At 43.4% G+C, this 27,671-nt stretch overlaps 1 protein-coding gene across 2 annotated transcripts; it reads right to left on the reverse strand.

The window, feature by feature from the left end:
* Window positions 1-8: 8 nt before the first annotated feature.
* On the reverse strand, window positions 9-27,565 carry MXD1 (MAX dimerization protein 1). Of its 2 annotated transcripts, XR_014315111.1 has the most exons (7): window positions 27,197-27,500; window positions 26,348-26,447; window positions 21,548-21,577; window positions 6,790-6,904; window positions 5,016-5,175; window positions 4,494-4,737; window positions 9-3,052 (listed from the first exon to the last, which is right to left on the reverse strand). XR_014315111.1 is itself a non-coding variant. In XM_082744095.1 (6 exons), the coding sequence occupies exons 1-6, from the start codon at window positions 27,267-27,269 to the stop codon at window positions 4,550-4,552; spliced, it is 666 nt and encodes a 221-aa protein (XP_082600221.1). In that variant the 5' UTR covers window positions 27,270-27,565; the 3' UTR covers window positions 9-4,549. The 2 variants fall into 2 exon arrangements, 1 of the variants encoding a protein (XP_082600221.1); XM_082744095.1 differs by having other exon boundaries at window positions 9-4,737; window positions 27,197-27,565.
* Window positions 27,566-27,671: the final 106 nt, after the last annotated feature.

Consider the following 27,671-nt stretch of genomic DNA (forward strand, 5'->3'; position numbering starts at 1 on the left):
GACCAGAATTTCTTTAATAATGAAATAATTTATTTGTTAACGGTGGAACAGTACAGAAGTTTACATATACACAGCAAAGATTCTCTAAAACATGTAGTAGTTCTAAAAATGCATGTGCTAACTGTAGTAAAAAGCACCATTCTCTAGATCTTGACACAGGATTTACATTGGCTTCATTATTTACACCAAGAAATAAACATCTGGAAACAGAATTCCATACTCTCTCATCTGCTGCTCCCCTGTTTAGGCTGTGTTTACTAGAAAGATGGCCCCAACATTGATGGTTAACAGCAATATTCCCAGAGCACCAATTCTAGGGACAAGGGGTAAAAGGCAAGTTTGGTTCTCAGGTAAATGCTAAAATGAGGAATGCCCCATCAACTTACCACCCTTCCCAGAATAAAAAATCAAAATAAAAAAATTTGGATAAACCTTAGAATCGGGTGCCTCACTAATTCTCATTTTATGATTTTGAGAGAAGACAAAGATACTCAATTTCTTCAGCCAGTCAAGAGCTGACTTTAGAAGTGCCAGTTATTTCTTCCTTCAGAAGAATTAAGAAAAGCATCCATGGAACAAATATTGAAGAAATCATGATAAATCGCATATTGCACACACACCCCTCCCCATCCCCAGATAGCTTTGAGAACAAAACATCCCATAGTCACAGAGATCTGAATGAGAAAAACCACCCCGTCTGCAAGGGTCTTTGGGTCATCTTCTCCCAGAAAGGATTTGAAAACTCAGTAGCCAGCTACCTAAGCATGCGGTATCCAAGAGTTAGACACAGGAAAACAACAACAACAACCCCAAAAAACAAAACCCAGGTTGACCTGCAGGAAATCGCCTTGTGGCACTGGACTTCCTGGGGTTCTATACACAGCAGGTAGAGGAGGAAGGCAAAGAAGCTTGGGAAACAAGCAGAGAAGGAAGAGAAGACAGATTCAGGAACAGATTATAAAACACAAAGTGGTATTCTTGCTGATACAGTATGGTATAAAAACCTAAATGTGTATGTATATACTTTTCAAAAATAAGTTTTCTCTTTAAAGGATGGAGCAGAGGCAAGAAGAAAAAAAGCCCATAACACCCATTTGCAACCCCCCAAGACCCCGCTAGACAGTTATTTTGAGCACCACCATCCTACCTAGTTGACACTTTTTTTTTTTCACCCCACAGCCCAGGATCTGTTCTTAGCCACTCTGGGGAAGGATCAGAGAGGCCCACGGGAAACCCAGGTAAGGACCCTTTGTTTCTTTTGAAAACAAGCAGAGGTTAAAGGACAACACTTTCCTTAGAAGAAACCTGCTCCACGGGCTGAATGCCAGGTCAGGGCCCTACCACAGTGCTCAATTTTGAATTGACCCTGAAATTGAGTCTGGGGTACACTGGGAGAGGAATTTAGATCCTGCTCAAAATAGTGATTCAAAGGGCATCACAAACTAGCATTAGGTCTGTGACTAGACACAGGAGTCAGCGGTCACTAGCAGCACCTTGAAGAATTCAAGATCTTTGCTCAGCAGCAGAAAACCCACACAATCCCCTGGGTGCTTTGCCGTGTTAAGCCAACAGGCGGAGAAAGCTAGGCTTTCTGGGCTGTTCACAGAAGCACACAGACGTAGTTTTCTCACTGCACAAAACTGGACTACATACTCTTCTTATCCCATCTGCACTGCAATGGTATCGGAGAGTATAGATTTCTCTTGTCTTTTAAAATCAATTTTACATAAAAATATGCATGTGCCTATATTTACACACATCTATAGTTAAGTACAATTGTCAAAGTCTTAAAGGCTGGGGTTTCTATCTTTGCCCATCCCTCCCCCCAACAACCCTCATAGAAAGGTTTTTCATTTTTCTTTAAAAAACCCTAAACAACCAAAAAGACTTTATAGCTCTGAACAGTCACGCTGGTGGATCAGTGAATGAGAGGACAGGTTGGCAAATCAGGGCCGCTGATAGCCACGTGGGGAAGGGGAGTAGCTGCCTCGGGCTGAGTTTGCTGGTCCTGAAGGTTACAGTTTTGGTCAGAGAGAGGCCTGGCTGCCATGCCAATTCGGTCCACCTCGAGCTTTTGCAAAGTAAGGTCTAACCCTGGTGTCAGTTTATCACAAGTGCATTAAAAACATATCCATTTCCACATTATATATGCAGTCAAATTGAAAAGGACCAGACAAACAGTGCAAAGGTCAAATAATTACTGTTTTATATTGGGACAGTACATTTCAGATTTCAACCAAAAGACAAAAATGCAGTTTAACTTAAACACAGAAAATAACGGCATCTCTCAGATGCCTTATTTCTAAATCGAACAAATACACAAATTCTGTTCCCTTCCCTCCCCCAAAGCAAGCCCACCAGCTTTGCCCAAAGTCTTGAGTTTTCGATGCCATTTGGCATCCAGCATCTTGGCCTTGTGACGGGCTTCAATGTAGCAATTAAAACGCTTGAGAGGTCTAGCGAATGGCATTCGAAAGGGACCTCAAAGTGCAGATACATCTTTTCAAACATGTTACAGGCTGAGCTGGCTCTTTGAACACTATCACTCTGCTTAAATTCAGGAAGCAGGCTTTAAAAATGCGAAAGGCATACAAGTTGTATTTCAGTGCAAATCTTCAGCTGGTCATTGGAAAAGATTCCAAAAAAAAAAAAAAAAAAAAAATCCTTTGTGTCACCTAACCCGCCCTCACCCCCCCCCCCGCAAAAGCTGAAATTCAGGAAAAAAAAAAAAAAAAAAAAAAAAAAAACAGAACAAAACAAAAACAGAAGTACAGATGACTTTGGAATCATTTAAAGAATCGACTATTTCCAATTAAAATTTTTAATACATTAGAATCATTAAAATGAAAGAACAAAAACAATCTTGCTTTGTTTAGACCACTCTAATGAATGAGCTTCTGCGTGGAGCGCATTTGAACTCTGAGTCGTGTAGAAGTTGGAGGCGCTGGAGGCGAGGCGAGGCTGGGGGGCCAGAGACCACAGGCAGTGGGGGCTCAGGGCGGCCACCCGCCTGCCGCTGCTTCAGCCGTGGAGCCCTTAGGTTGCAGTGCGTCTGTGGATTTTAGGAATGTTCTTGTCACTTTGTGACACACACTCTGTTTCAGCATCACAGGTTTTACAAATGGTTCAAATTCAATGAAAAAGATTTGCCAGAGGCTGAAAACCTCGACCTCAAAAATATGAATGCAAAAATATTAAGGGGAATGAACCAATTTTGTAGATACCTACATACAAAGTTTCTAGAACATCTATAAAAGCACAAAGTCATAAGAATTTGTTTTCCATTACATTAGTTTATATAAAATGAATAAATAGTATTTATAGATTTAATGTGTCTTATGTACATATACATGTGCTCTGTTTTAGCTTAAATAAAAATGCTACAAAGTGGGAGACCACTTGAGGGAGAAATCATAACCAAAAAGAAAGATCAGCCTTTTAAACTAGCAACCCCAGAAGCCTCCATAAAGAAGTTTCTGGGTGTATCCAAAAATAAGGAGAGGAATTCTAATAACACTGTACCATCCCCTCCCGTTCACCTGCAACACAGGGTAGAAATGTGGACTTTTCCTTTCACTGATGATGGACACTAGCTCAGCTAGTGCCAAAGCTCAGTTATTGCTGAAAGTTAAATAGGAAAATAGATTAGAGTTGGACCCAATGTCACTTATTTTGGGGTGAAAAAAAGGCATAATCACTTTGTGTTAAGTGGGAAATGGAGATCTCGTTTATCTCTGAGGTAGGAAAAAAAAACGTTCCAGAGACAAGTAGCATAACAAACTTTGAGGGGAAAACGTGCCTTGGGATAGCAGTATGCAGCGCAGTCCCAAGAACATCGCACACAAAGAGATTGTACCGTCCTGTTTGTGACAACAAACGCTGCTGGAGCTTGCATGAGCTGTGCGACCCCAAAGACGTGCTCTAGCACGGTGTCCACTTCCAGGCGAAAACTACTGCTCCCATCCACACGCGGCTGGGTGGGGGGCGGGGTGAGCAGGGGGAGCGGGTGAAGGGTGTGTTTTCTGGAGGTGTTCCTGACTCCTCACTGGCGTGAGGTCCACGGTGAAGTGCTCTTAAATGCCGCTTTCAAAGCTTACTTTGGAGTTCTGAGATCAGGATCTCAACTTAAAAAGTTTGTTTCCTTCCATTTCCTAAGCACAAGACACATTCGGACATTCCTGCTAGGTGAGTAACATAGCCAGAAAACTTTAAGACAGGTATGCTAGACTACCCGGGGACAGTAAATAAGGAGGGGGAGAGTGCTGGGTGGTGAAAGTTGCTTATTCGGTCTGAGAATTCTTGGGTGCTTCAGAGTGATTGGAATGTACAGTCTGGCAGACGGATTTTTATGGAGAGAAAGAGAAACTAGTGGATGCAATCAGAAACCCACCATCCTAAGCACTTCCTGGAAAACGTTTACAGAGCTGGTTCTGGTACAGGTGGTACACGGAGGCTGACGTGCAAGGGGACTGTGGTTGGGTCTGATACGCTACCTAATCCGCTCGGCCGGCAGAGCCCTCCGGGAGGCAGCCGCGGCGACCCCGCGCTCTCAGAGGCCCAGACACGTCTTGTGATTGTCCTGGAGCTTTATTCTCTTCATGCTGGAGCTGGAGTAGCCCTCGTCACTGCCCAGGCTCTGCATGCTGCCCCGCTCGTCCGAGTCGCTCACGCTGCTGCTGCTCCAGTCCAAGTCGCCCGTGAGATAGTCTGTGCTTTCAACGTCCACGTCCATCTCTTCTGCGGGAAGGACAAGAGACACGGGTGGAGGCACGCCACAGGATGCTCAGGCCCAACCGCCAAGCCAGCCCCGCCAGGCCCTGCACTGGAGCCCCAGCCGGAGTGCGAGGAGGAAGAGGGACTCGTCACTGGGGGTCCAGTGATTGGACATCGTGACAACTCAAGGGGGCCAGGTCTCTGTTCCTCCCTGGTGTGGCCTCTGGGGACAGACAGACAGACACACACACACACACACACACACACACACACACACACACACACACACGGCAGGTGCTCACCCCTGTCAGAGTCTGAGCGCTCTGAGGAGACCGTGGAGCCGATGCTGTCCATCCGTATCCTCTCGATGCCCAGCTTCTCCAGCTGCCGCTTCAGGTGCCGCTGCTCTCGCTGAAGCTGGTCTATTTGGTGAATGGCTTTTCTGTCACAATCTTCAAGTTTCTGCAAGTCAAATGGGGAGCTGTTGGAGCCCGCAGGCCAACTTCCAAATGGGCAAGGACTCTGCATCTTGCCTTCGAGCCCCCTGACAGGCTGGTTTTCCTCAGAAGCCCTTCGGTGTCTCTTGTCTGACTTCTCCCAGGGCAGGATGGGGGCCTCCTGCCTTTGGCTATGCTCTGCGGCACCAACCTCGCTGTGGCTACCTGCACAGTCACAGGTAGGGATCTGGGGGCTGAGCTCAGCCCCTCTAATGCTGGGGAAGAGCTAGCAGCCCCCCAGGTCTGTGGGGAATACCCTGAGCACCGCTCTCTGAACTACAGCCCTCCTCGGGCTGGGAGCTGTGACACGGCCATGCAGAAGGAGGGTTCGTCAGCTCCGTGTTCTAATGATATCAACACCTGAGTTATTCCAGATCTCAATTAACTTCTGTTCAGTAGCAGGAAACAGTCTTTGCAAGTCCTGATTCCAAACTGTCCAACATAAGAGCTTAAATGCATTTCCAAAGACCACTTGTTTCTATGAATCTGTTTAACTGTGGTTATGTTGCTCTAGACAGAGGTTCTTTTTCCCTCCAGAACGGTCATGAAGGCAGGTCACTAGCCATAATTAAGGAGACATTTGTCCAACAGTGACTAAAGGGTTATTGCTAAACAGTGAGCTCCGACTGTGGCTTGCGGCAGTCTGACTACCACTTTACTCTCTCACCTTTTGCTCTTCAAGCTACGTGCTACACACGGCCTGTTTCAGACCCTCTGGGAGGTGCTAGGGATACAAGGTGAGCATCAAGACCTCGTCCCCTCCTCCGACAATGGAGACAACCAAACAGTCACACAAACCATGGTCAGATGACAACTGTGATAAGTGCTAAGAGAGAGAAAGATATCTAATAATAGCTCAACTGTCGCAGGAAGGACGTAAGCAGGTCAAGAAAGGCTTCCCTGAGCTAGTGATACCTGTGTTGAGATCTAAAGGATGACAAGAAGTTAACTAGGTGAAGAAAGGAGGAGAAAACATACCAACCAGAGGGAACAGCACGTACAAAGGCCCTGTGGTTAGAGAGCATGACAAGTGCAAGGGGCTGAAAGGGCACAGGGCCCAAGATGCCACTGTACAGGCAGGTAAGGGCCAGGTCATGCAGCCTGGGGCAGGCCTGCTGACAGTCTGCCCTGAGCCACTGAAGAATTTTAAACAGGGTGACATGCTGACTTGGGCTTTGGAAGGACTACTCTTGGGAAGCACAGAGCTTAGCTCAGAGGCGGCTAGAGGAATACAGGGAGGCCTCTGAGGAGTTCACTGCAGTAGATGGTAGGGTGAAATGGGAGTTAGCCTGTGAAATATTTAGGTCTTGGAGAGGACTCAGATATGGCTAACAGAGCAAGGGATAGCAAGGCTGACCCTGAGTTTTTGGCTTAATCAAACGGACAATTAGAGGACCCTTTAACTGCTGCTACACAAGGGTGAGAAATACTGAGTTGGGTTCTGGACATGTTTGGTTTGGGATGCCTGAGATCATCAAAGAGGCAGGCTGGAGGATGATACACATTTGCTACCCCTCATCAACAGACAAATCCTTAATGGACAGGTAAAGCTAAAAACGAATCCCAAGGATCTTCTTACCTTTATGTGCAATTTGGCTTTTGTCAATAAACTCAATGTAGTGTGTCGGTTCGATTCCGGCCCAAGCGGAACCAGCCCCTTCAACTTCTCCAGGCACAAGCGAAGATGGGCCCGCCTAAAAAAACAAGGTCACAGTAGCATTGAGAATTTCACAGTACGCCAGAAGGCCCTCTGGAAAAACAAGTTCTAAAAGAGTAGGAAGTTGCCCAGGCCCAGGCCCAACACCACCAATGACGTCTGGTCAAACAAACATCTTTGGACATTGGACAACTCTGGTGAAAGCCATAGAGAAGCCAAAACTGGGGTTTTCTCATCTCTTTATAATACAGGTGTGTTAGGGAAGGGACTAAGATCTACTCTTATTAGGCATATTTGTCAGGTTATCTCCAAGTTTCTGGGTTTGAATGTGACCTGACCGCACATGCCAGGGTTTGAATCCTTTCAATCCATACTTCTTCTTTTCCCATTCATGGGCCACTAGAACTCGAGCACTGCTGTATGTAGCATTAACACACATGAATGGCCTTTGTGGTTACTCATTACAGCTTGCTTTAGAATAGCGAAGATAAAATCCACTAAGTCACTAACATTGAGACCTGGTTAAAAAAATTATCGTGTAGCTATCCGGTGGAAGACTATGCAGCTATGAAAAGAACCAGAATGTGCTCTACTTACTACCAGGAAAAAACTCTCAGATACATTGTGAAATGAAGAAAAGCAAGATACCATACCATGCATACAACATGCCATCTCTGGACAAAACAGAGGAAAAGTAATTATGTTTTTTTCTATAGACATAAAATCTTGAACAATAAGTAAGAAACTAATCTAACAGCAAGGAGAGAGAAGTCAAGGAAGAGGTGGGAATAAGGTAATATTCACTGAATGACTTGTATCTTTTGGCTTTTCAACTATGTAAACTGTTCAAAAAGTACATTAAAGAAAATGAGGGGCGCCTGGGTGGCTCAGTGGGTTGAGCCTCTCTGCCTTCAGCTCGGGTCGTGATCTCAGTCCTGGAATCAAGCCCCGCATTGGGCTCTCTGCTCAGTGGGGAGCCTGCTTCCCCCTCTCTCTCTGCCTGCCTCTCTGCCTACTTGTGATCTCTGTCTGTCAAATAAATAAATCTTTTAAAAAGAGCAAGCACATCATAAGCATTGCTACACTACACAGCCATGCAGAACAGCTAGAGATAACCACATGTGGGCCCCAGAGGGGGCCCAGAGGCACAGTGGGACAGAGCGGGAAGGGAGAAAGCCCGGGGGAGGCAGAAGCTGCAGTGAGCCCCTCAAGAGAGATCTTTAGTCACCGACCGGAGTCCCTAAAGTTTTGGAAATTAACACTTCATTTCTTTGTGCTTTAGTCAGGAACCTAGCAGATCCCGCGAGTGGGAGAAACACCGAGGATTCAGAGTTTTTGCCTCAGCCTACCACATCCTAAAAGCCTTCACAGGCCATTCCAACCCATTGTGATTCCTCCACTTTCTGAGTACTTCCTGGTTTATACTAGTCAAGGGGACATTCACTGTTCTGTTGGAATCATTTGGTATTTGCTACTTAACCACTCATTCATTGCAAACTCCTCAGAAGGTTGGACTGCTGCTTAATCACTGCTGAGTTACTATGGTGCCTCCCCCTCCCACTTCCTTAATAAATGTCTGCTGAGTGGGTTGCATCACTATTCAACTAGACCATAAAAGTTTCTGGAGGACACAGTCCATCTCTCCTCCACCTCTGCTCCTTCAACAGTGCTCCGGCTCCTGGGGTTTTTGATACATGCCCACAGCCCACACACAACCACCCAGAGCGGAGTTCCTAAGAGCCTGGGAGGCTACCAGCTGAACTGGGAGACAACCTTAAAGTTTAATTTGCTCCCCTTACCACTTAAAATTTTTGACCATATTAGTGAAAGTAAAAATGGCTTCAGAAAGCTCCAAGAGGTCCATATGTATGATAACAACCAAGGAAGTCCCTTCACACCCTTCATACCAAGACTTCGGGATGTTCCTCCCAAGGCAGACCTAACAAATGGTACATTAGACATCCTGATGAGCCCGTGTCTCATCTGCTTCCAAGCCTCCTTCCTTGTCTAGCTCTCAGAGGAGCTGTCCTAGACTCTCCGAGGGCCCTTGAAGCTTGGACAGATTTGAAGAGCACAGCATTTGCTCTTGAGCTAGGAAGATTTAATGGCACAAAAATGCCTTACTCTTTGGTAAGACTTCCACTTGCCCTGAAACCCTGTCCGTGTGGAATGGCCACAAGCAAAGGGTCCCATGACAGGTATGCTCCGCCTACCACTGCAGGCGGGAAAAAGCAAAGCAGAACCTGTGTGTAAAATGGACCTATTCACCTTGGATGATAACATTCAAGAAGAGTCATGAAAACAGATCATATAAGAAACACCATGAGAAGATAAAGTCAATTATACAGTTATCCAAATTATTTCTCCCAAAGTTTACAAACAAACTGTCAAGTGAGGAAAAAGAGTTCAAAAATTAGATGCAGACATTTTTCAGTTTAACTTGTTACCTGCAAAGACAGCATGATTCAGAACAGAGTCCTATTAGTCATTTTATGATGTGGGTTTATTGCAAATATGAGTATGTAAATTTTTTAGGAAGTTTGTCTACTGATAAAAATATAATAAAGTCATCTTTCCATGCATCGTCATTTCTAGTTCTATAGGGAGTCTAGCCCAGAAAAGTATAATTCTCACTACCCAAATGTGGGTTTTTCCAAAGAACACTTCAAGTTGTGAAACTAGAAATAAGCCATTTGACTAATTCAAGCTAAGGATAATACGTGTACATGGAGTGTGTTTTTTTGGCCTGGGTCTATGAAAATAAGACCAGAACTTTCCCCATAATTTTGTCGAGATCCAAAGCCAACTTCTGTCCTTAGTAGTGCCTGCCTTGGCCTCCTCAAGTGCCCAATGGCTGCCCTGCCCACCTGCCTGCAGACATCCCCAGGCCGGCACCTGGGCCAGCCATAGGGGAGGGGTGAGGTCTACGGAGTGGGCTCAGTTCTGTCATGTAATAGCAAAATTCGACTCCCGAATCAGATAAACAAGCCAACAGACCCCTCTGTAAAAGCTGCCCTTGAGGCTCCTCAACCCTGAGACACACACGGGCATGCCGCACCCAGGATCTGGAACCCTTTAGCCGGCCTTGAGAGCACCCAGGAATCACGGGATCTAGAGCAAGTAACACAAGCAGCTGCCTCAGCTCTTCCTCCCCAGTCCGGACAACTCCCCTGGCCAGGGCTGTGGTCCTCAAGGAGGGGGATCAGTATCCCGTTTTGAACCAGGTCTACCTCCCCCTTGGGGAACCAGCAGAGGTTCTACCACTCGTACTTAACAGGAAGCTACTCCATACCCCAGTCTGCTCCCCACTGAGACCTCCTCCCGTCCCATCTTCTTCAGCCAGTCCTCTACCGGTTGCCCAGAGCTGCCTCCCAGCTCCCCGCCCCCAGGAGAAGAGGGTTGTGCCGAGTCCTGGCTCCCTCCTGCTCCCAGCTGCCTCTTCTGTTTGTGCAGATCCAACTGCTTTGTTCCCAGGTCATAAACTTTGACAAACTTCATGTGCTGACTCTTCAGAAATACTGCTTTAATTATTCTGAAGGGACAGATACACCTTTGGTCTACAGTGGCATAAAGAGACCAATCTTTGATCTGAGCTATAATCAGTAATGCTTAGAATCCAGTGTGCCCTGTGACTAGGGATAACTAAACTAGATACAAACTACAGTTTTTAAGATTTTGAAAAGGATCTCAAATTCTATTTTTGTTTTTAATTCTTTTAATAGTCACCATACAACCAAATGCCAGTGTCGTATGTAAGAAGAGCAAAGGTTTGGGACCTTGGCTTTGCCACTGACTTCCTAGGTGACCTTGAGCTAATCCCTTCACTCCACGTGGCACCAACTTCCTCAGCAGCAGACAGGAACACCATGCCTGACAGCACCAGTATATTAACTGGGACAAGGTATGGAAGTCCCTGGCCAGAGTCTGACAGGAGTGTTCGCTATGTGGTAGCAGTTATTCTTTCAATTCTAGCTTCTTCTGTAGACCAACAATTACAGGGAACAAACAGATTTGGATAGCACTATAATATTCCTCTGAAAATCAAAAGGGGACTCAAAGTGTCTCACTAGGTAGATAGAGGCTATCTGGTAAAAATCCAAGTCTTCCTTAAAGTAAACACTTGTAACCTATTTTCTATGGCAATACAGATCTTGCTTATGCTAAAGATACTATTTTTACATTAAAAAAAAAATCAAGGACAGTGAAGGAGACCATCAACAAAAGCAACCTACTGAATGGGAGGTGATATTTGCAAATGCCATATCCAATAAAGGGTTAGTACCCAAAATATATAAAGAGCTGATATAACACCACCCCAAAAATATAATCAAATTAAAGATGGGGAGAAGACACGAATGGACATTTCTCCAAAGAAGACCTACAGATGGCCAAAAGACATATGAAAAGGTGCTTGACCTCACTCATCACCACCTCGTATCTCAGAATGGCTAAAATAAAAAACACAACAAGTGGGGGCAAAGATGTGGAGAAAAAGGAACCCTCTTACACTGCTGGTGGAAATGCAAACTGGTGCAGCCACTGTGGCAAAGTGTGGAGGTTCTTCAAAAAGTTAACAATAGAGCTACCCTATGATCCAGCAATCGCACTACTGTAAAACAACTAAACACTAATTCAAAACAACTTATAAACAACAGCATTCTCTCCAACAGCCCATGTATGGCAGCAGCTCAAGTGTCTACGGACAGATGAACGGATAAGGAAGATGCGGTATAAATATACACATGACACAGTATTATTCTACCCTAAGAATGAAATCTTCCTTTGCAACGGTGTGGATGGAGCTAGAAGAGTATAATGCTAAGTGAAATAAGTCAAAGAAAGACAAATACTGTATGATTTCACTCACATGCAGAGTTTTAACAAAACAAACGAGCAAAGGCAAAAAAGAAAAAAGAGGCAAACCAAGAATCAGGCTCTTAACTAGAGAGAACCAACCTACAGTTACCAGAGGGGAGGCGGGTGGGGGAGGAGGGAAACCAGCAAGGGGCATTAAGGAGGGCACTTGGGACGGATACTGGGCAATGTGTGGAAGTGCTGAATCCGTCATATTGTACACCTGAACCTAATTATTACACTAGGTTAACTATACTGGAATTTAAAAAATTCAAAAACTCAGCAAGGATCTTATAAAGCTAATGCATGCAATAGAAAAAACTTCTTGGCCAAACGTCATGTGGTGTTGGGTAGAAGGGAGCCCAAGGCTGGGGCGGGGGGCGCTGAAGAGCACCCGACCCTCCCTGCTCCCGCTGCCCTTCAACAGCCCAAAGAAAATACAGCTGCAAATACTGACCTTGGAAAGCCAAGCACATCTCTGGGTGTGCTGTCTATAGCCAAAGCACCTACAATCTCTCTCAAACAACAGCAAGAAGAAAGGAGAGCATATTTAAGAATGAACTTAAAACAGCTTTGGAAGGAAACTATAAAACGTTGCTGAGATACATAAGAAAATCTGAGTAAATGGAAAAAAGTGGCACCCTCCTAGATATGAAACTTAAAAGCAAAGAAGCCAATGTTGCCCAAGTCTGTCCACAAATTAAACCTAGTTCCAGGAAAAAAAAAAAATCCTAAATGTTCTTCTTAATGCTGGGACTCATGTAGAGTTTAGACTCCTGTAGAATCTACAGGAGTCTAAACTCCATCTAGAACAACACAGGTATAAGGGATTGCCAGATTTTTGAAAAAGAAGAATGAGGAGGAATGTGCTATACCAGATACTAAATTGTATTATAAAGCTTTAATAATTAAAAAATAAAGGAATGGGCAGACAAATCAAGTGAACAGAATAAAAAATTCCCAGAAACAGACTGAAGATATAGGTATGAATTTAACATATAACAGAGGTAACACTGCAAATCCTTGGGAAAGGAATGAATTATTGAGAAAATAGAGAAGTAGGGAGACGGACATCAAAATAAATTCCAAATATATTAAAGATTTAAATATAAAATATTTATATTTCATATTTAGCACACTGTTGTCTGTTTGATAGCACACTGTTGTCCATATTCCTTAAATCTTGTCAGCCATGAATTATGGAAAACTAAACACCCAAGTGAAAGGAAGTCATTAATGAGGTGGCTCTGGGCTGCTTGAGGCACTACCACATACCAGAGCTTGGGCACTGACAGAAGGCACCCGGACCAGCCAGTGTGCTCTTAAGACAGTTCTGAATGTGGGGCACCTGGGTGGCTCAGTCGGTTAAGCATCTGCCTTTGGCTCAGGTCATCATCCCAGGGTCCTGGGATCGAGGCCCACATCGGGCTCCCTGCTCAGCGGAGAGCCTGCTTCTCCTTCTCCCTCTGCCTGCTGCTCTGCCTACTTGCGTTTTCTCTGTCAAAATAAATAAATACGATCTAAAAAAAAAAAGAAAGTTCTGAAAGCTTCTCACTTTATTTCTGCCCCCAGACTTAAGCTCCCTCTAGTCTATCCATGTCTCTCTCCCTCTCAGGCCAACAGATTTGTCAACTGGGGAATAAACTGGGAAAAGAGTAAGATCAGAAGTAGACTGTGCCACCTGATAGTGCTCCTGAATTTGCTAGGTTACCCAAAAAGTTCTTCCTGACTTGAACATGGTCAGGAGTGGGAATGGTATCCAACAGGACATATGTGCGTGTCTGCGTGGTAAGGGAGGACTACTGTCAGAGATTTTTTTTTTTTTTTTTTTAAACTGAAGGTCTAACTGAATGCTTTCCTTTCATAGTCAAGTATAGGACAGGACAAAGAATTAGAAGGTGACAACAGAGTGTACAGGATGGCAGCCAGTGAAAGGGGTAGATAAGTAAGTTCACAGGTAGAAATATGGAAACATACACTTGACTCTTTCATTCATTTACTCCAACTACATTTCCCAGGGAGGATTACTGTGTACTGCTACTTTCACAGGTACTTGGATACAATGCTCAGTTAGATCAAGTCCCTGCCTTGGTGCTTCTTGAAATTTAGTTGGACAACAAAAGTAAACAAATTATTGAAGAATTATTGATCTGAACTACCTTCAGGTTATTACAAATAGCAGCTCTCACCAAAAGTTCTAGAACAGGCTCCCCTTTGCCCTCTATAAAGCCTATTCTTTCTTTTCCCCCACCCATATCTTGACTTACAAGGTGTCAAGCTTCCACAGAACATCAGAATCTGTTTTTTTCCCTTTCCAAATAGATCACATTCATTTCTTCATTCATTCACACACAGACTTCCTACATAGCCAATTGTTCTTTCATTACCAAGTAACAGGAAAGATCAAGACCTTCATTTCATGTTAATCCACTGGAGCCCAGAAATAACAATGTATCTGCAGTTGCTGATCTGAGAGTAGAATCTGGTATTTTAGGCAATCCAGGTCCCTTCTCTTTGGGAAAAGCCCTACCTAACAAAGATACACGGTACCTCACTGAGAACTACTTTTCATTAAAACTGGGCTTTATGGGGCGCCTGGGTGGCTCAGTGGGTTAAAGCCTTTGCCTTCTGCTCAGGTCATGGTTTCAGGGTCCTGGGATGGAGCCCCACATCAGGCTCTCTGCTCGGCGGGGAGCCTGCTTCCTCCTCTCTCTGCCTGCCTCTCTGCCTACTTGTGATCTCTCTCTCTGTCAAATAAATAAATAGATGTCTTAAAAAAAAAAAAAAAAAAAAGAAAGAAAACTGGGCTTCATATTCTTCACCAAAGGAAAAAAAGCAAACAACAAACAATAGCTGATTTAACTGTAAAGTTTCACCATCTTATTTCCTAGCTTTGTATGGGCACAGATTTAGCCAATTAAATAGCTTCATAAATTCTACAGGATAAATGGAGGTTTAATAAAAATTTCAGATATGCTACATATGAGCTGTATAGTGAGAAAAAAAGGTTTAGTATAGAATAAGAAGAAACAAATCATCTCATGGGGTCAAAAATTACTCCCTAAAAGTGATTACAGGTCACAAGAGATCCTTCCTCCAGATTTGGGGTTAAGAACAGAGCCTTACCTGGTCAAACAAAAGGTCCGGGTGAAGACTACAAGTCATGCTTTGAGGGGAAAAAAAGGACTCTCCTCCTTTCCCGAAAATGATCCCTTTATAAATAATTGCCAGATGCATCACTATTACCAACTTAATTAGAACCTAGGAAGGTTTTGAAGATTTTTGATAATTGTGATAAGGAATCTTCATAAAAGATACAGAGATAGTTCTATATGCTAGTAGTGGGGGGAACAGGTCACTTGATGAACAAGGCATAAACAGCAATTCACAGTGGCTACATTTTGAAGTTATAAGATCACTTCTCCACTAAAGTATGAAATGCATAGTATATTCATTAATATGTCCTTTCCAGAGACCAATTTTTAAAATGGACCCAATACATATCATGGCTAGAACCTGCTAGCTTTCTCACCTTTTGACTATTAATGCTTATGACAAAAAGTCAGGCAGTGCCCCCAGTGCTCCAGCGGGGACTGGAAATTAGTTGAATAAGCAGCATAGGTCTTTTCTCCAAGTTTTTCTTTTTTTTTTTTTTTTAATTTATTTGACAGACAGAGATCACAGGTAGACAGAGAGGCAGGCAGAGAGAGAGGAAGGAAAGCAGGCTCCCTGCTGAGCAGAGAGCCCAATGCGGGGCTCGATCCCAGAACCCTGGGATCATGACCTAAGCCGAAAGCAGAGGCTTTAACCCACTGAGCCACCCAGGCACCCCTCTCCAAGTTTTTCCAAGGGCAGATGCCATCTATCCAAGAGGTATAGTCCAAGGAAAACAGATTCTAGAAGTACAAATCTGGGTGTTCTACCTTCAATGTAGACCAGATTTGCACACTGATAACTACATCCCTTCTTTGTAATAACCAGGCCATGCCCTTAGCCCCATGTGGCAACAAAGCAATGCAGATTCATTACAACACTCTAGAGTGAAATCTGAATGTGGTCAAGAAAGTTCAGAAACAGTAAGAGTGGCGCAATGCCTACCACAACTCGGGCCTGATGCAAATGTTACACCCCTACCCTCTTCCGATAGGAGGAGCTTGGCCATTTGGAAAGTGGAAATAATGATAGGGACCTGCAATCAATTAGAATATCGCCAGAAGAGACCTGATTGCAGGGATTTCTCATTCCAGACCAGAGGCTACTGCAATACTGTTAGACCAAATGAAAATAATAGCTTAGATCAGGCTGCTGAGTCCTCCCCACAGAGCGTACACAAAAATCTTTTGTCATGGGGTCAGAAGACTCTAGCAGAGGTAATCTCTCTAGACCAGCTAGCTGCCTAATTCCAGCAAGGCCTGCATATGTACCATTCCAGAAAAACGAGTGCCTATTATTAAAGAAGATTCCAGAGCCTTCTTTTGAAAAAAAGTCCAACCTAGCACCTGACTCCTGACCCACTGACTACAGCTTATATGCAGTCAGTGTCCATTTGCTAAAGTGTTATTGAAAGGCACTGAGACCAGAGGAATTCCCAGAAAACAGACGAATTATTATCAACAAAGCCATATAACAACAACAAGATTCAAAATTTTCCTATATTCCAATAAGAGTTAATTAGTAATTACGATGGGAATATAATAGTGATTTAAAAATTGGGGTGCCTGGGTGGCTCAGTGAGTTAAAGCCTCTGCCTTTGGCTCAGGTCATGATCCCAGAGTCCTGGGATGGAGCCCCACATAGGGTTCTCTGCTCAGCAGGGAGCCTGCTTCCTCCCCCTCTCTGCCTGCCTCTCTGCCTACTTGTGATCTCTGTCAAATAAATAAATAAAATCTTAAAAATTTATATATATGGATATATATGTATATGTGTGTGTATGTCTGAATACCTCTTAAAAGAAATATGCAAGATGTACAGGGAAACACTATAAAACTTCAGAGAGAAAATGGATCTGAATAAATGAAGTCACATACCAAATCCGGATGGAAAAAGCTAATACGTGAACATGAACTTTTATTTATTTATTTTAAAATATTTTATTTATTTATTTCACAGAGATCACAAGCAGGCAGAGAGGCAGGCAGAGAGCGAGGAGGAAGCAGGCTTCCTGCTGAGCAGAGCGCCCAACGTGGGGCCGATCCCAGGACCCTGAGATCATGACCTGAGCCGAAGGCAGAGGCTTTAACCCACTGAGCCACCCAGGCACCCCAAGAACATGAACTTTTAAAAGGTTCATTTATACTAAAATTATTAGATTTTGATTTTGAAAGTCCCAAAAGGATTTGGATGTTGTGGAGATGGGTTGACCATACAATTTGTAGGGAAAAATAAACTAGTAAAAACAGCTAACAACATGGTAAAATTAAAAAAAGAAATAAAAGGAGAAGGGAGTAGGGATTTGCTTTACCAGATCTCGAAGTTCATGGTAAAACCTCAATGACTGAAACAATATTCACTGGCAGAGGAAGAGCAGAGCAGATGATCAGCGGAACAGAAGAACCAGTCTAGAAACGGACTCAGCCACAAACATGAATTTAGTATACAATAGAGGTAGCAAGTTCAGACAGTGAGAGAAAATGGATTCTGTTAAATGAAATGATAAACTGGACAATAATATGATACTCAAAGGGGCAATCTCTTTCATATATATCCTTCACATATAAAATCTTTTCAAAGTAAGGGGAAAAAGAATGCCTGAGTAGAAAATTGGGCAACGGTTATTAACAGGCAGCATAAACACAAAAAGGTAAGAAAATGATTTGATTATGCTAGTGACGTAAGAAATGCAAATTGAAACAAGTTGTCTGTTTTTACTTTTTACGTATCAACTTCATAAAGGTCTTCAATTATAATATCACCTTGTGAAGGTGTAAGGAAAATACAGCCGATAATCTGCCGGTGGGCAATCAGCAGTCACATCGAAAACCCTAACAATGTGTCTATCATTATTTCCACAACTGTAAGTTCACCTTAAGGATGTAATTATGGTGGACAGTGGTTTATCTACGACGTAGTTTAAGGAAGTACTGTGTGTATTAGCCAAATACAGGAAAGAACCTAAAGCAGGGGACTGGTTATATGAGTTACCGCCCATCTGTAGGAGAGAACATTACTAAACATTACTAAAAGTAATGTTAGAGGAGACTTGACACTGGAAAATATTGATAATGTAGCTTGAAATGAAGATAGATATTATTTACTGTGGGATCCCATGTTGATTAAAAAAAAAAAAAAAGGCATGCACAAAACCTAGATGGGTACAGAACTTACTAGGAATATTAGCAGCTGTTACTACTGCAAGACCTAGGACAGGCGATTTTTATATTTTTTGTGCTTTTTGGAACTTCCCAATTTTCTACCCTAAACTATATATATATTTTTAACAATTTTACTTATTATGAGAAAGAGAGAGGCAGAGGCCAAGGGTGAAGCAGGCTCCCCACAGGGAGCCCGATGTGGGGCTCGATCCCAGGACCCCAAGATCATGACCTGAGCCGAAGGCAGATGCTTAACCATCTGAGCCACCCAGGCGCCCCCCAAACTATATATTTAAGTCATTTTCCAAAAGCAACTTTGGCGATACACTTCAAAGTTCCACTGCTGTCTTCTGGCAGCTAGAATTATGGATGATTTAAATTGTTCTTAGACTCTCTATAGTTCTCAAAATTTTCGGTAAGATTGGTTTTTTTTTTCTTTTTTTTTAAAGATTACATTTATTTGAGAGAGAGAGAGCAAGTGTGAGAAAGATCACAGAAGGAGAGAGAGAAGCAGACTTGCTCCTGAGTGGAGAGCCTGAGATGGGACTCCATCCCAGGACCCCAGGATCATGACCTGAGCTGCAGGCAGATGCTTAACTGATGAGCCTCCCAGGTGTCCCTGTAAGATTAGTTTTTGTTTTTTTTTAAAGATTTTATTTATTTATTTGACAGAGAGAGATCACAAGCAGGCAGAGAGGCAGGCAGATAGAGAGAGAGGAGGAAGCAGGCTCCCTACCGAGCAGAGAGTCCGATGCGGGGCTCCATCCCAGGACCCTGAGATCATGACTTGAGCCGAAGGCAGCGGCTTAACCCACTGAGCCACCCAGGCGCCCCTGTAAGATTAGTTTTAAAAAGAAAAACCATGGGGCGCCTGGGTGGCTCAGTGAGTGCCACAGAAAAGGATTCTGTTTAAAAATCTAACCCAAGCATAATCAACTCTGCGGTATCAAAGAGGAAAACAAATTCCCATTGTTGAAAGCTCTTTTCCTAAGGTTTTTGTTTTTTTTTAAGAGTCATGTCAATCTTTCTATGTGATGTTTTAAGGTAAAAAATGGCTAAAGTGCACATGCACTTGGCAAAGCAGGGTTCTCTTATGGGAACCAACTACTAAAACCAGGAGACGACCACAGTGGCTGCTCAGCCGTCTTCAAAACCGAAGATTCTTAAGCATCTACACTCATATGGGGAGAAAAACGGAGCTACTTTAAGTTCCTCTCCTGGACTGCAGCAACCAATGTTTGGTTAAATTAAGAAATTTGAGTCTTTACTTCCTTCTTTTCTGTTCACATGCTCTGGACTAGAGAAAGAATTATCAAGACCTTAAAAGACCGAATTCCAAAAAAGAAAGGACAGTAAGGAAACTAGATAAGTCTTCAGCAAGCAAAAGTGGACTGGTCACACGGAAGCTGTGTGAATTAGAAGCAGCTTGCTCAGTGGGGGCTCCAAATCTAGTTTTCTGGATTCTTTGCCTCTACAGCCTCTCATGTATACCTCAATCTGAGCACATAGTGTGTTCATTGAGATGCTCTCTCCGTCTTTCCCATTAGACAGACTACACTTCTCACGGATGAGGATCATGCTGATCTAATACCCCCAGTGTGAACTCATTTAATACCTAGTACTGAGCACAAGTTCTGGAGACACTGGAGGCAAAAAATAAACGCGGCTGAATGGCTAAAAAGGAAAACTGACATTGTGTGGCATTCTTGCATAGGTAAAAAGCATAAAGTAGTGGTAAGTGCAAAAGCCCTTACCCAAAGGGGTAAAATTTTCATAACAAAATGACTGTCTAATGGAATAATAAAAAAGTAAATGCCTAAGTAAGGTGGGGGAGGAGAACTAGAAGACTTTTCAGCAGAAAGAGTCCCAGTTTACTCAGTTCACCCCCAAGGCAGAAAGCTGAGAATCCAAAGATGAGAAAGAGAGGCCACATCTGACTACCTTTCCAACTTAAAAGATACTTTTGAGTTCCCAATTCATGAGCCGGAAATCCCTAAAGCATAAAGGAAGCTCTGACTTCAAACACAGTCCCAATCACAGAATAATTAAAAGGGAAGAAGAGGGATGGGAGCACGTGTGCAGTGAGGCACACACGGAATTCTTCAGCGGAGTCACGCTACGGGTTCACCCTGTTCCAACCTTCTCTTTTCCAGTAAGTCAGGTCTGCCCTTTCCCAGTGGAACGGGTCATTCAGATCCTGACTTTCAGAGGCAAGCTCCGTCTTCAAAGAAGGTTTGCATGAAATAACCATATGTATTTGCAGAACCATCACTACCCATCATCATCTCGCTCACGCAGAGCACCGAGAAAGCCACTCAGTCTGAACAAGTAGCCTGTATTTCAAATTGATGGGCGCTCGGAGACCAGAATGAAGCTTGTTCAATGGTTCTCAGCCCTGGCAGCACATGAGAATCACCTGGGGAGCTTTTAAAAAAAATACTAGAGCAGAGTCTCAACCCAAACCAATTAAAGCAGAATTTCTAGGGGTGAGGTCTGAGCATTGGTTTCTTTCTTTCCTTTTTTAAAGCCCCGCAAGGAATGACTATTAATTCTCCCTCCCACCACAGCATAGTAAAAGTGGTTATTTCTTTTTTTAAGTCTTTATTAGAGATAAAAGATTTGCTTTAAAATACTCCACGGAGAGGGGTAGTTTTGATTATCTAAGATTGACAAAATGATAATGATGGTTGAAGCTGGGTAATGGATACACAGAACTCGATTACATTATTTGTTCTCATATATTTGAAGATTTCTAGAAGTTCTTTTATAAAATTGGCAGAAATAAAATCTGTTCCTTCTCCCCAAGTGAATAAATGTAATTTAATACAAAAATATTTTTAAGAAAACATTAAAATAAAAACTTCGCAAGTGACTAAGTACAACCAGAGTCAAGATCCACTAGGCTACATCATTGAAGAAGGGGCAAACCAAATTTAAAAACTAAAGATTCAAACAAACAGCAAGAGGCAATCCAGGTGAGAGAGATCAACTCAGGCTCAGCCAGATGGATCCCAGGGAGGGTGGCAGGCCTCCACTAGTGAATCACCATCTCCAATTTGTGCTATGCATATATTTGCCTGAATTTTGAGAATCTTTATTCTCAAGTAAACTGTAAATACACACACATATGTATGTATATTTATATATATCTGGGTGTGTACACGATTTAAGACAGAACTACCAATTATATTCAGCAGCATGTCATTTTTTTAAAAAACACTATTTGTGGAAACATGGCTCATGACCTAAAATGCTTTGGCCTGTGAAACAGTCACCCAGGAAGGCGCTCCTTAGGAGAAGCAGGTGGCAAGAGTGAGGGGTGGGGGTGTGGTTTCTGGAACCTTGCAAGCCCTTCGTCTACCTAAGTGATTTAGGGGCAGCGCTGCTCAACCGACTAGAGGAAACTCATATATCAGGTGTTGCCTGTGGGAAGAGCCAAGAAAAAACAGCCATGTCTCCAAAATCAGAGGACATATCAAAGAGACCCCCATCCCACCCCCAAATCCCCAACTCACCTATTCTTCTCCATTTCATTGTGAGTTGATCTGAAAGAAGGAACAGTAAGAAAAAAGTGAGATTCTTCTGCTCTTAAAGGACTGCTTCAACACCAATACAGTTATTTTAACTTCTTTCTCTCCAGAGTTGGCAGGAGAGAAAACAGAAAGGGAAGGAAAACTCAGTGGGCTCTGCTACACAAATCAGTTCCTTTGAGGAGTTAGATAAACGTAAATGTGTAAAATAGAGTTCAAGGACAAGTGGCCAATTTAAGAGGCGTGCAATCCCTGGTGGAAATGTAATCCATTTTAAGAAAGGAAATAAAAGGGGTCTATTTATACAAAGAGAAAAACAGCTGTGCCATGTGATGCGAATTCGGGTTCTAGAACAGTGAAGAAGCTTTCTTCAGGCTGAGGGTAGAAGAGTGGTGGTGTCACCCCCCTGAATCCTGCAGTTTTTCTAGATGAGTAGATACACCAAATTTTTATGCTAAGTTTCTTAACAATAGGATACAATTTTAAGTGGATAAAAATAATCCCTCATCCCTCAATCTTTCTACTCCCTGACGTAATTATCTGATCATGTCCACCCTCCTGAAAAACGCTACTGGTGAACAGCTCCCAGAGGATTTCGGGAAAGGGCTTCTAAAACTGAGCTCCACATAAAGACGATACGGATTGGTTTAAAGCTTCGGTGAGGGTGAATTGTGAAGTCTAGCTTTGCCACTGACTGGTGCTGTAGAAGAAACAAAATCCTTTACCATCTTGTCCTTGATTAACCCCTCTGTAAAATGGGAGTAAAAATTAGTGTCAATTATCTACTCAACACACATAGATCAATGAGGTAGCAACTGTAAAAGTGATTAGAGAGCCTTGGACGAAAGCTGTGGTGGATGTGAAATCCTGTTATTAAAGTGTTTATAGCTGACCCTGAATATAAGGCCTGGTCTAAGAATTTATAGACAGATTTCCACAGAAGTCACAGGAAGCCAGTCAATATGGCCACTACAGTGTCCTCCTCACACAACTCCTCCCTAATTATAAATTTGAGGAACCTCCCAGCGTTATAAAGGAGCTGAATCTTGACTTTTCTTCATGGAAATTCTCTGGAATCTAAACAGTTCAGGAGACAGTGCCCTGGCTCAGGCCAGAATCTTCTGGGCCTACAGAGAAATTCTCACAGTAATCACAGAAAAACAGGACCTCTGTGAATGCTCCACCACTCATTTATACTGGGGAGGCAATCACACCCAAGTTCATTCACACCAGAGAAGGCTGGTGGGGTGTGTGTAGGGGTTTGTAGTCTCAGAATGAGACATTTCCAATCCTGCAATAAAACTTCTCTTCCACAAGGCTCCTGGGACACCAATTTTTATTAATGAGGAAAACTGAGAAAATAATGACAGTATTTTAAGTTTTAGAGTATTTGTTTTCTAGGTAAAGGACCTCAAAATTGGTTACTGTAAAAGCTTTATATTGATTTGCTTGGTTTTCCCTTAGCCTTCTTCAGTTACATTTTTCTGAAGATTTACTTCCTGCAATGGCTGGCAGGATATCACAGTTAACAAGTTGGGCCCGCGCTACAAACCTTTGGCTTTAAAGCATGTGGCATTTTAGTTTTAACAGGGAATAACAAGTTCAAAGTCTGACAGATTTTTTAAATGCATGAAAGTATATGACAGCAGTTGGTCAGGATTTCCCTATTTAATTGTGGGCAAGGACCATCCCAGGAAGGTGGTGGAGGACAGAAGGCTGGGTATTTGAAAGCATATCATCTCTGATTACAGAGAATAGCATGCAGGGCACTCTTAGCTAAAATTTCTGGATTCTTTGAAGCTACATACAAGAAAAATTCTGAATCCCCAAGATAAACTTTTAAACAAATTCCATAGGAAGGACAACTCCTTCTAGACTTTGAACAGTTTTGGAAACTACAGATCTTATCTGATTACTTAAGAGTCTTGAACACAGGGACCTAGGTGCCTCAGTCGGTTGAGTGTCTGCCTTCGGCTCAGGTCATGATCCTGGAGTCACAGGACGGAGTCCCACATCGGGCTCCCTGCTCCGTGGGGAGTCTGCTACTCCCTCTGAACCTACCCCCCTCCATGCTTTAACTCTCTCAAATAAATAAATAAAATCTTAAAAGTACTGAACACATTATGATTTTTACAAGGGGACTTACATCTAATGTCACCATTTAAAAATACATTCTTACAAGGGGCACCTGGGTGGCTGAGTCAGTTAACATCTGACTCTTGATCTCAGTTCAGGTCTTGGTCTCAGGGTCGAGTTCAAGCCCCACACTGAGCTCCACGCTGGGCGTGGAACCTACTTAAAAAAGAATATATGTATATATATATATGCTCACAAAAAGATAACTAAGCCAAACTACAGAGTGTATGAGAATGGGGAAAGTTCTTGGGTTCAAAAAGAGTCTCCATGTCAGCTCAGCTATATACCCCTGTTGCATAGAAGAGCTAGGAGGCAGGTCCTGAACTTCCCGTTTCATGAGTGCCAAAGCCTGCTCTACAGTTTAACAAAACAGACCTTTAAAAACAACTCTGGATTTCAATTCTAAATGATTAGTAACTCATTTCAAAAACCAGTAGGAAAGAAAAAAAGAGTTCACTCCCTGTATTCCAGTAGTTCTCTGGATGATTCTGAAGCGATCAATATTTAAATTTCATTTTTGTTTTTTTTAAACAAGCAACTAGAGAAATTGGATTAAAATCTGCATTTTTAGTTCCCAAGAAGTTGGATATGTGGCTAAATCTTATTTATTTTTTTATTGTCCAAGTAAAAGTAGTCCCCTGACTCTACAACCAAAGAGCACAGCACTTGAACCTGAATTAACAAGAATAAACTATTATCTGGTGGTTATGTAAACCAGCAGTAATCTCGCCATCGCCCTTACCTCACTGCAAAATCCTGACCATACATGGCCTTGGAGAGAAGTCTAATTCAAATCAAAGGGGTCAAACTGCATTCTCTGGGGCGATGTCTCACTGCTAAGGTAAGGGTCATTCCTTACCTGATCACATTTAAACAAAACCACCTACTCTTGCTTCATGTTTGCTTGGTGCCATGTCCAGGTTTAATTAAGGTCTCTCTCAGAGATCCTTGCACCACTGAGGATATGACACGAATTCTTTAATGGTCAAGAACATGGGAAACTGTGATAGCCTCTGGTCTGTAACCATGGAAAGCAAACCAAACCCATTAACAGAAGACAGCTTTTCCAAAACTCAGTAGTTATAGCTATTTCTTCCATAATAGCACTGGATAGTAAAGAGAAAGAATCTGTTTCTTGGCTTGCATTTCTCAACTATCATTATTTTTCTTTCCTAATCACCTTTGAGGACCAGCCTGCTTCTCTTTCAATATCCCTTTCTCTTCCTCTCCCCACCACTGAACCTCTTCCAACTTTCCTATGAAACTTAGGGAAAAATAAAGTGCTAAAGATTAAGCCTTGACTAGCAGAGTGGACAATTCCTTCCAAATAATGAGTGGACAAGAATAAAAGTAACAAATGGAGTACCCTTTTCAGGAAAAATAAACAAAAAGGCTTCAAAGTTCTTCCAAACAAAATTCAAAGAATACTGTAACAAAATGCAACATAGCTAAATTGTTTTATCCCCCTGCAAGTCAATATTAACATTCTTCTTATAGGCCCTTAATACCCACCCACAGATCTATTAGCTACCACCTTCAAGTAATGTGAAACATGGGAGGGAAAGGAAAAGCCACGAGGTTGTTAATTACCAGGTTCATCCCTCAGGTGCCTTCTTATTCAAGAGCTTAGCACATGTGTGTGGCTCACATCCTGTGGTTCTACCAACACTAAGTACAATGGGATGAGTCAAGGACAGAAGCAGCAGTAAGAGCAAGTGAGTTTTAGGTTTAAATGGGACCTCCTGGCTTTTAGTGATCTGTATTATGCCACAGAGGCTAACCAAATACAGTTACTTGCAGCCAGGAATAAGGATTCTAAGTCAGTGATGAAAATGTGAATGACTATTGGAATGAAAGGTATAAGTAAATAGACCTAACAGAGATTTCCTAGCTAACTTATATTTTAAGGGCAAAGAAGGGAAAAAGGGGAAAGTAACATTAATAGAGTACATCATAGGTAGCATGAACTATACTCAGGGTTTTAATGTGATTTCACTGATCATTAACCACATACTTCCTAGTGAAATTCACAGATTTTTAAGAACTAGAAGGCTAACATAAAAGGGTTGTGGCATATTAATATTTTAATATTAATTTTCCATCACCAAAAAGGCAGGTCTTAACCTCCATCATTCCTCTTTGCCACTATAAACAGATTTAACAGTTTATGAGACAAACCACTGCATTTCATTTACATGTCAAATATGAAATCTTACCACCTACACTAAATTGGATACTTTAGCATGTTTATAAAATCTTCACTATGAAAAGTAAAAGAAATGGATAATGTCCAGCATTTCCAATTATAAAAAAAACCTGCCTTTAATCTGATTTCTGAAGGCAACATATTGTCATTGTTCCTAATCTCACTGGAAGTTTCCATAGATTTTTGTTCCAAAAGGGAAGAAAAGCAAAATAAAGTTTAAAAGTTCATAAAGAAATGTAAAACACTTCCATTTCTCTCTTCTGTCTCAACTCAAACACAAGGGCTCCTTCCTCCAATGGCTTAAGACCATGTGTGCCTGACTGAATCATGATCGCTACTTAATGTATTTACTGTGTTATAATCACAACAGACAACTTCCATTCTGCAGTTTGTATCATCTGCAGTGTAATCTAACAGAGAAAGAGAAATATTTACCAAATTACCTGCTACTGCTGTTATTCTTCTTGGATTTGTTCCTCCGTTTTAAGGCATCTCTGTCCTTGTTATTGTATGGTAACATGGAGGCATAACCATGTTCAGCTTCTAGAAAATCGAAGGATCCAGTTAATGAATGAGCCTAGAACATTCAATATTCTCTCCCCTCTACAGTATTTCCTTTTTAAATTTTATTTTTCATTAAAAGAATATTGTGTTAAGAAACAAACGATGCAAGGTGGAATTCTTAGAACAATGATTTTTTTTTTTTTAATTGTGTGAATACCCTCAGTTCGGAGCAGGTGTAAGAAGCATTCCAGCTGCTCATTGTTGAGAAAGACACAGCAAGTCGCTGAGCTCATGGAGCTTGGGTTCCCCACTGGCAACGTCCAGCAGGTTGGCGTGCTTTAAGTGGGACCAGCCTCGGGCGAAGGTGCGGGGCAAACACCCGAAACCCAGAGGGCCGGGAAGGGGGCACGCAGGGGAATCCCTGCTCCTCCAGCTGGGAGACGGGGCTCCAGGCCCAATTGGGGGCCGCTCCGGACAAGCCCCGGTGGGGTAAACCAAGGGTCTGGCCGAGAGGACCCCAGGCACCCCATTTGCTTTGCGGTGGGGGGGCAGCGCTCGGGACTCCGGAGGCAGCGGCCCCTTTCCCCACCCTCATTCATTGCCTTTGGGGCAGCAGCGGCCTCCCTTCGGACCGCGCGTGGGGAGAGCTGGAGGGGTTGGGAGCGCTCGCGGTCGCGGTCTCTGCGCCTCCAACCACCCCCAGAGAGGCTGGGCGCCCCTACCCCGCGGCCGGGTCCCTCAGAGCCCCCGGCCCCGGCTCGGGATGGACCCCTCCCGTCCCCGTGCACCTCTCTCCCGCCGCTCCAGGTAGTCAGCCGCCTCCAGCAGCATCTGGATGTTCATCCGAACCGCCGCCGCCATTCTGCACCGGGGGCCGGAGCCACGGGACCAACCCCCACTGCCCACGGGCTCGCCGCCGCCGCCGGACACCCGCGCTCTGCTGTGGACCCCGCAGAGCAGGGTTGAGAGAGCCTCTCTGCCGACCACGCTCGCCGGAAGCGGCGAAGGGGGTCCGGTGAGCTGGGCACCGCCGACACCGTGACAGAACCCGAAGAAGAGCAGCAGCCGCCACCGCCGCGGAGTGTTTATCTCCGACTCACCATCCCCCCGCCCCCAGGCCCTTCTCTTGACAGGCCCGCTTCGGCTGCGTTCCTCATTGGGCACCCTAAAGAATGCCCCGCCCCTGGCCTTGTCCGATTGGGGAAAAGCATTACAGCCCCGCCCCCTAGAGTCCGCTCCTCTCTCTGGTTGGTCACGCTTGAC

This window comes from Mustela nivalis (assembly GCF_964662115.1).
Source record: "Mustela nivalis genome assembly, chromosome: 8".
Taxonomy (NCBI): Eukaryota; Metazoa; Chordata; class Mammalia; order Carnivora; family Mustelidae; genus Mustela; species Mustela nivalis.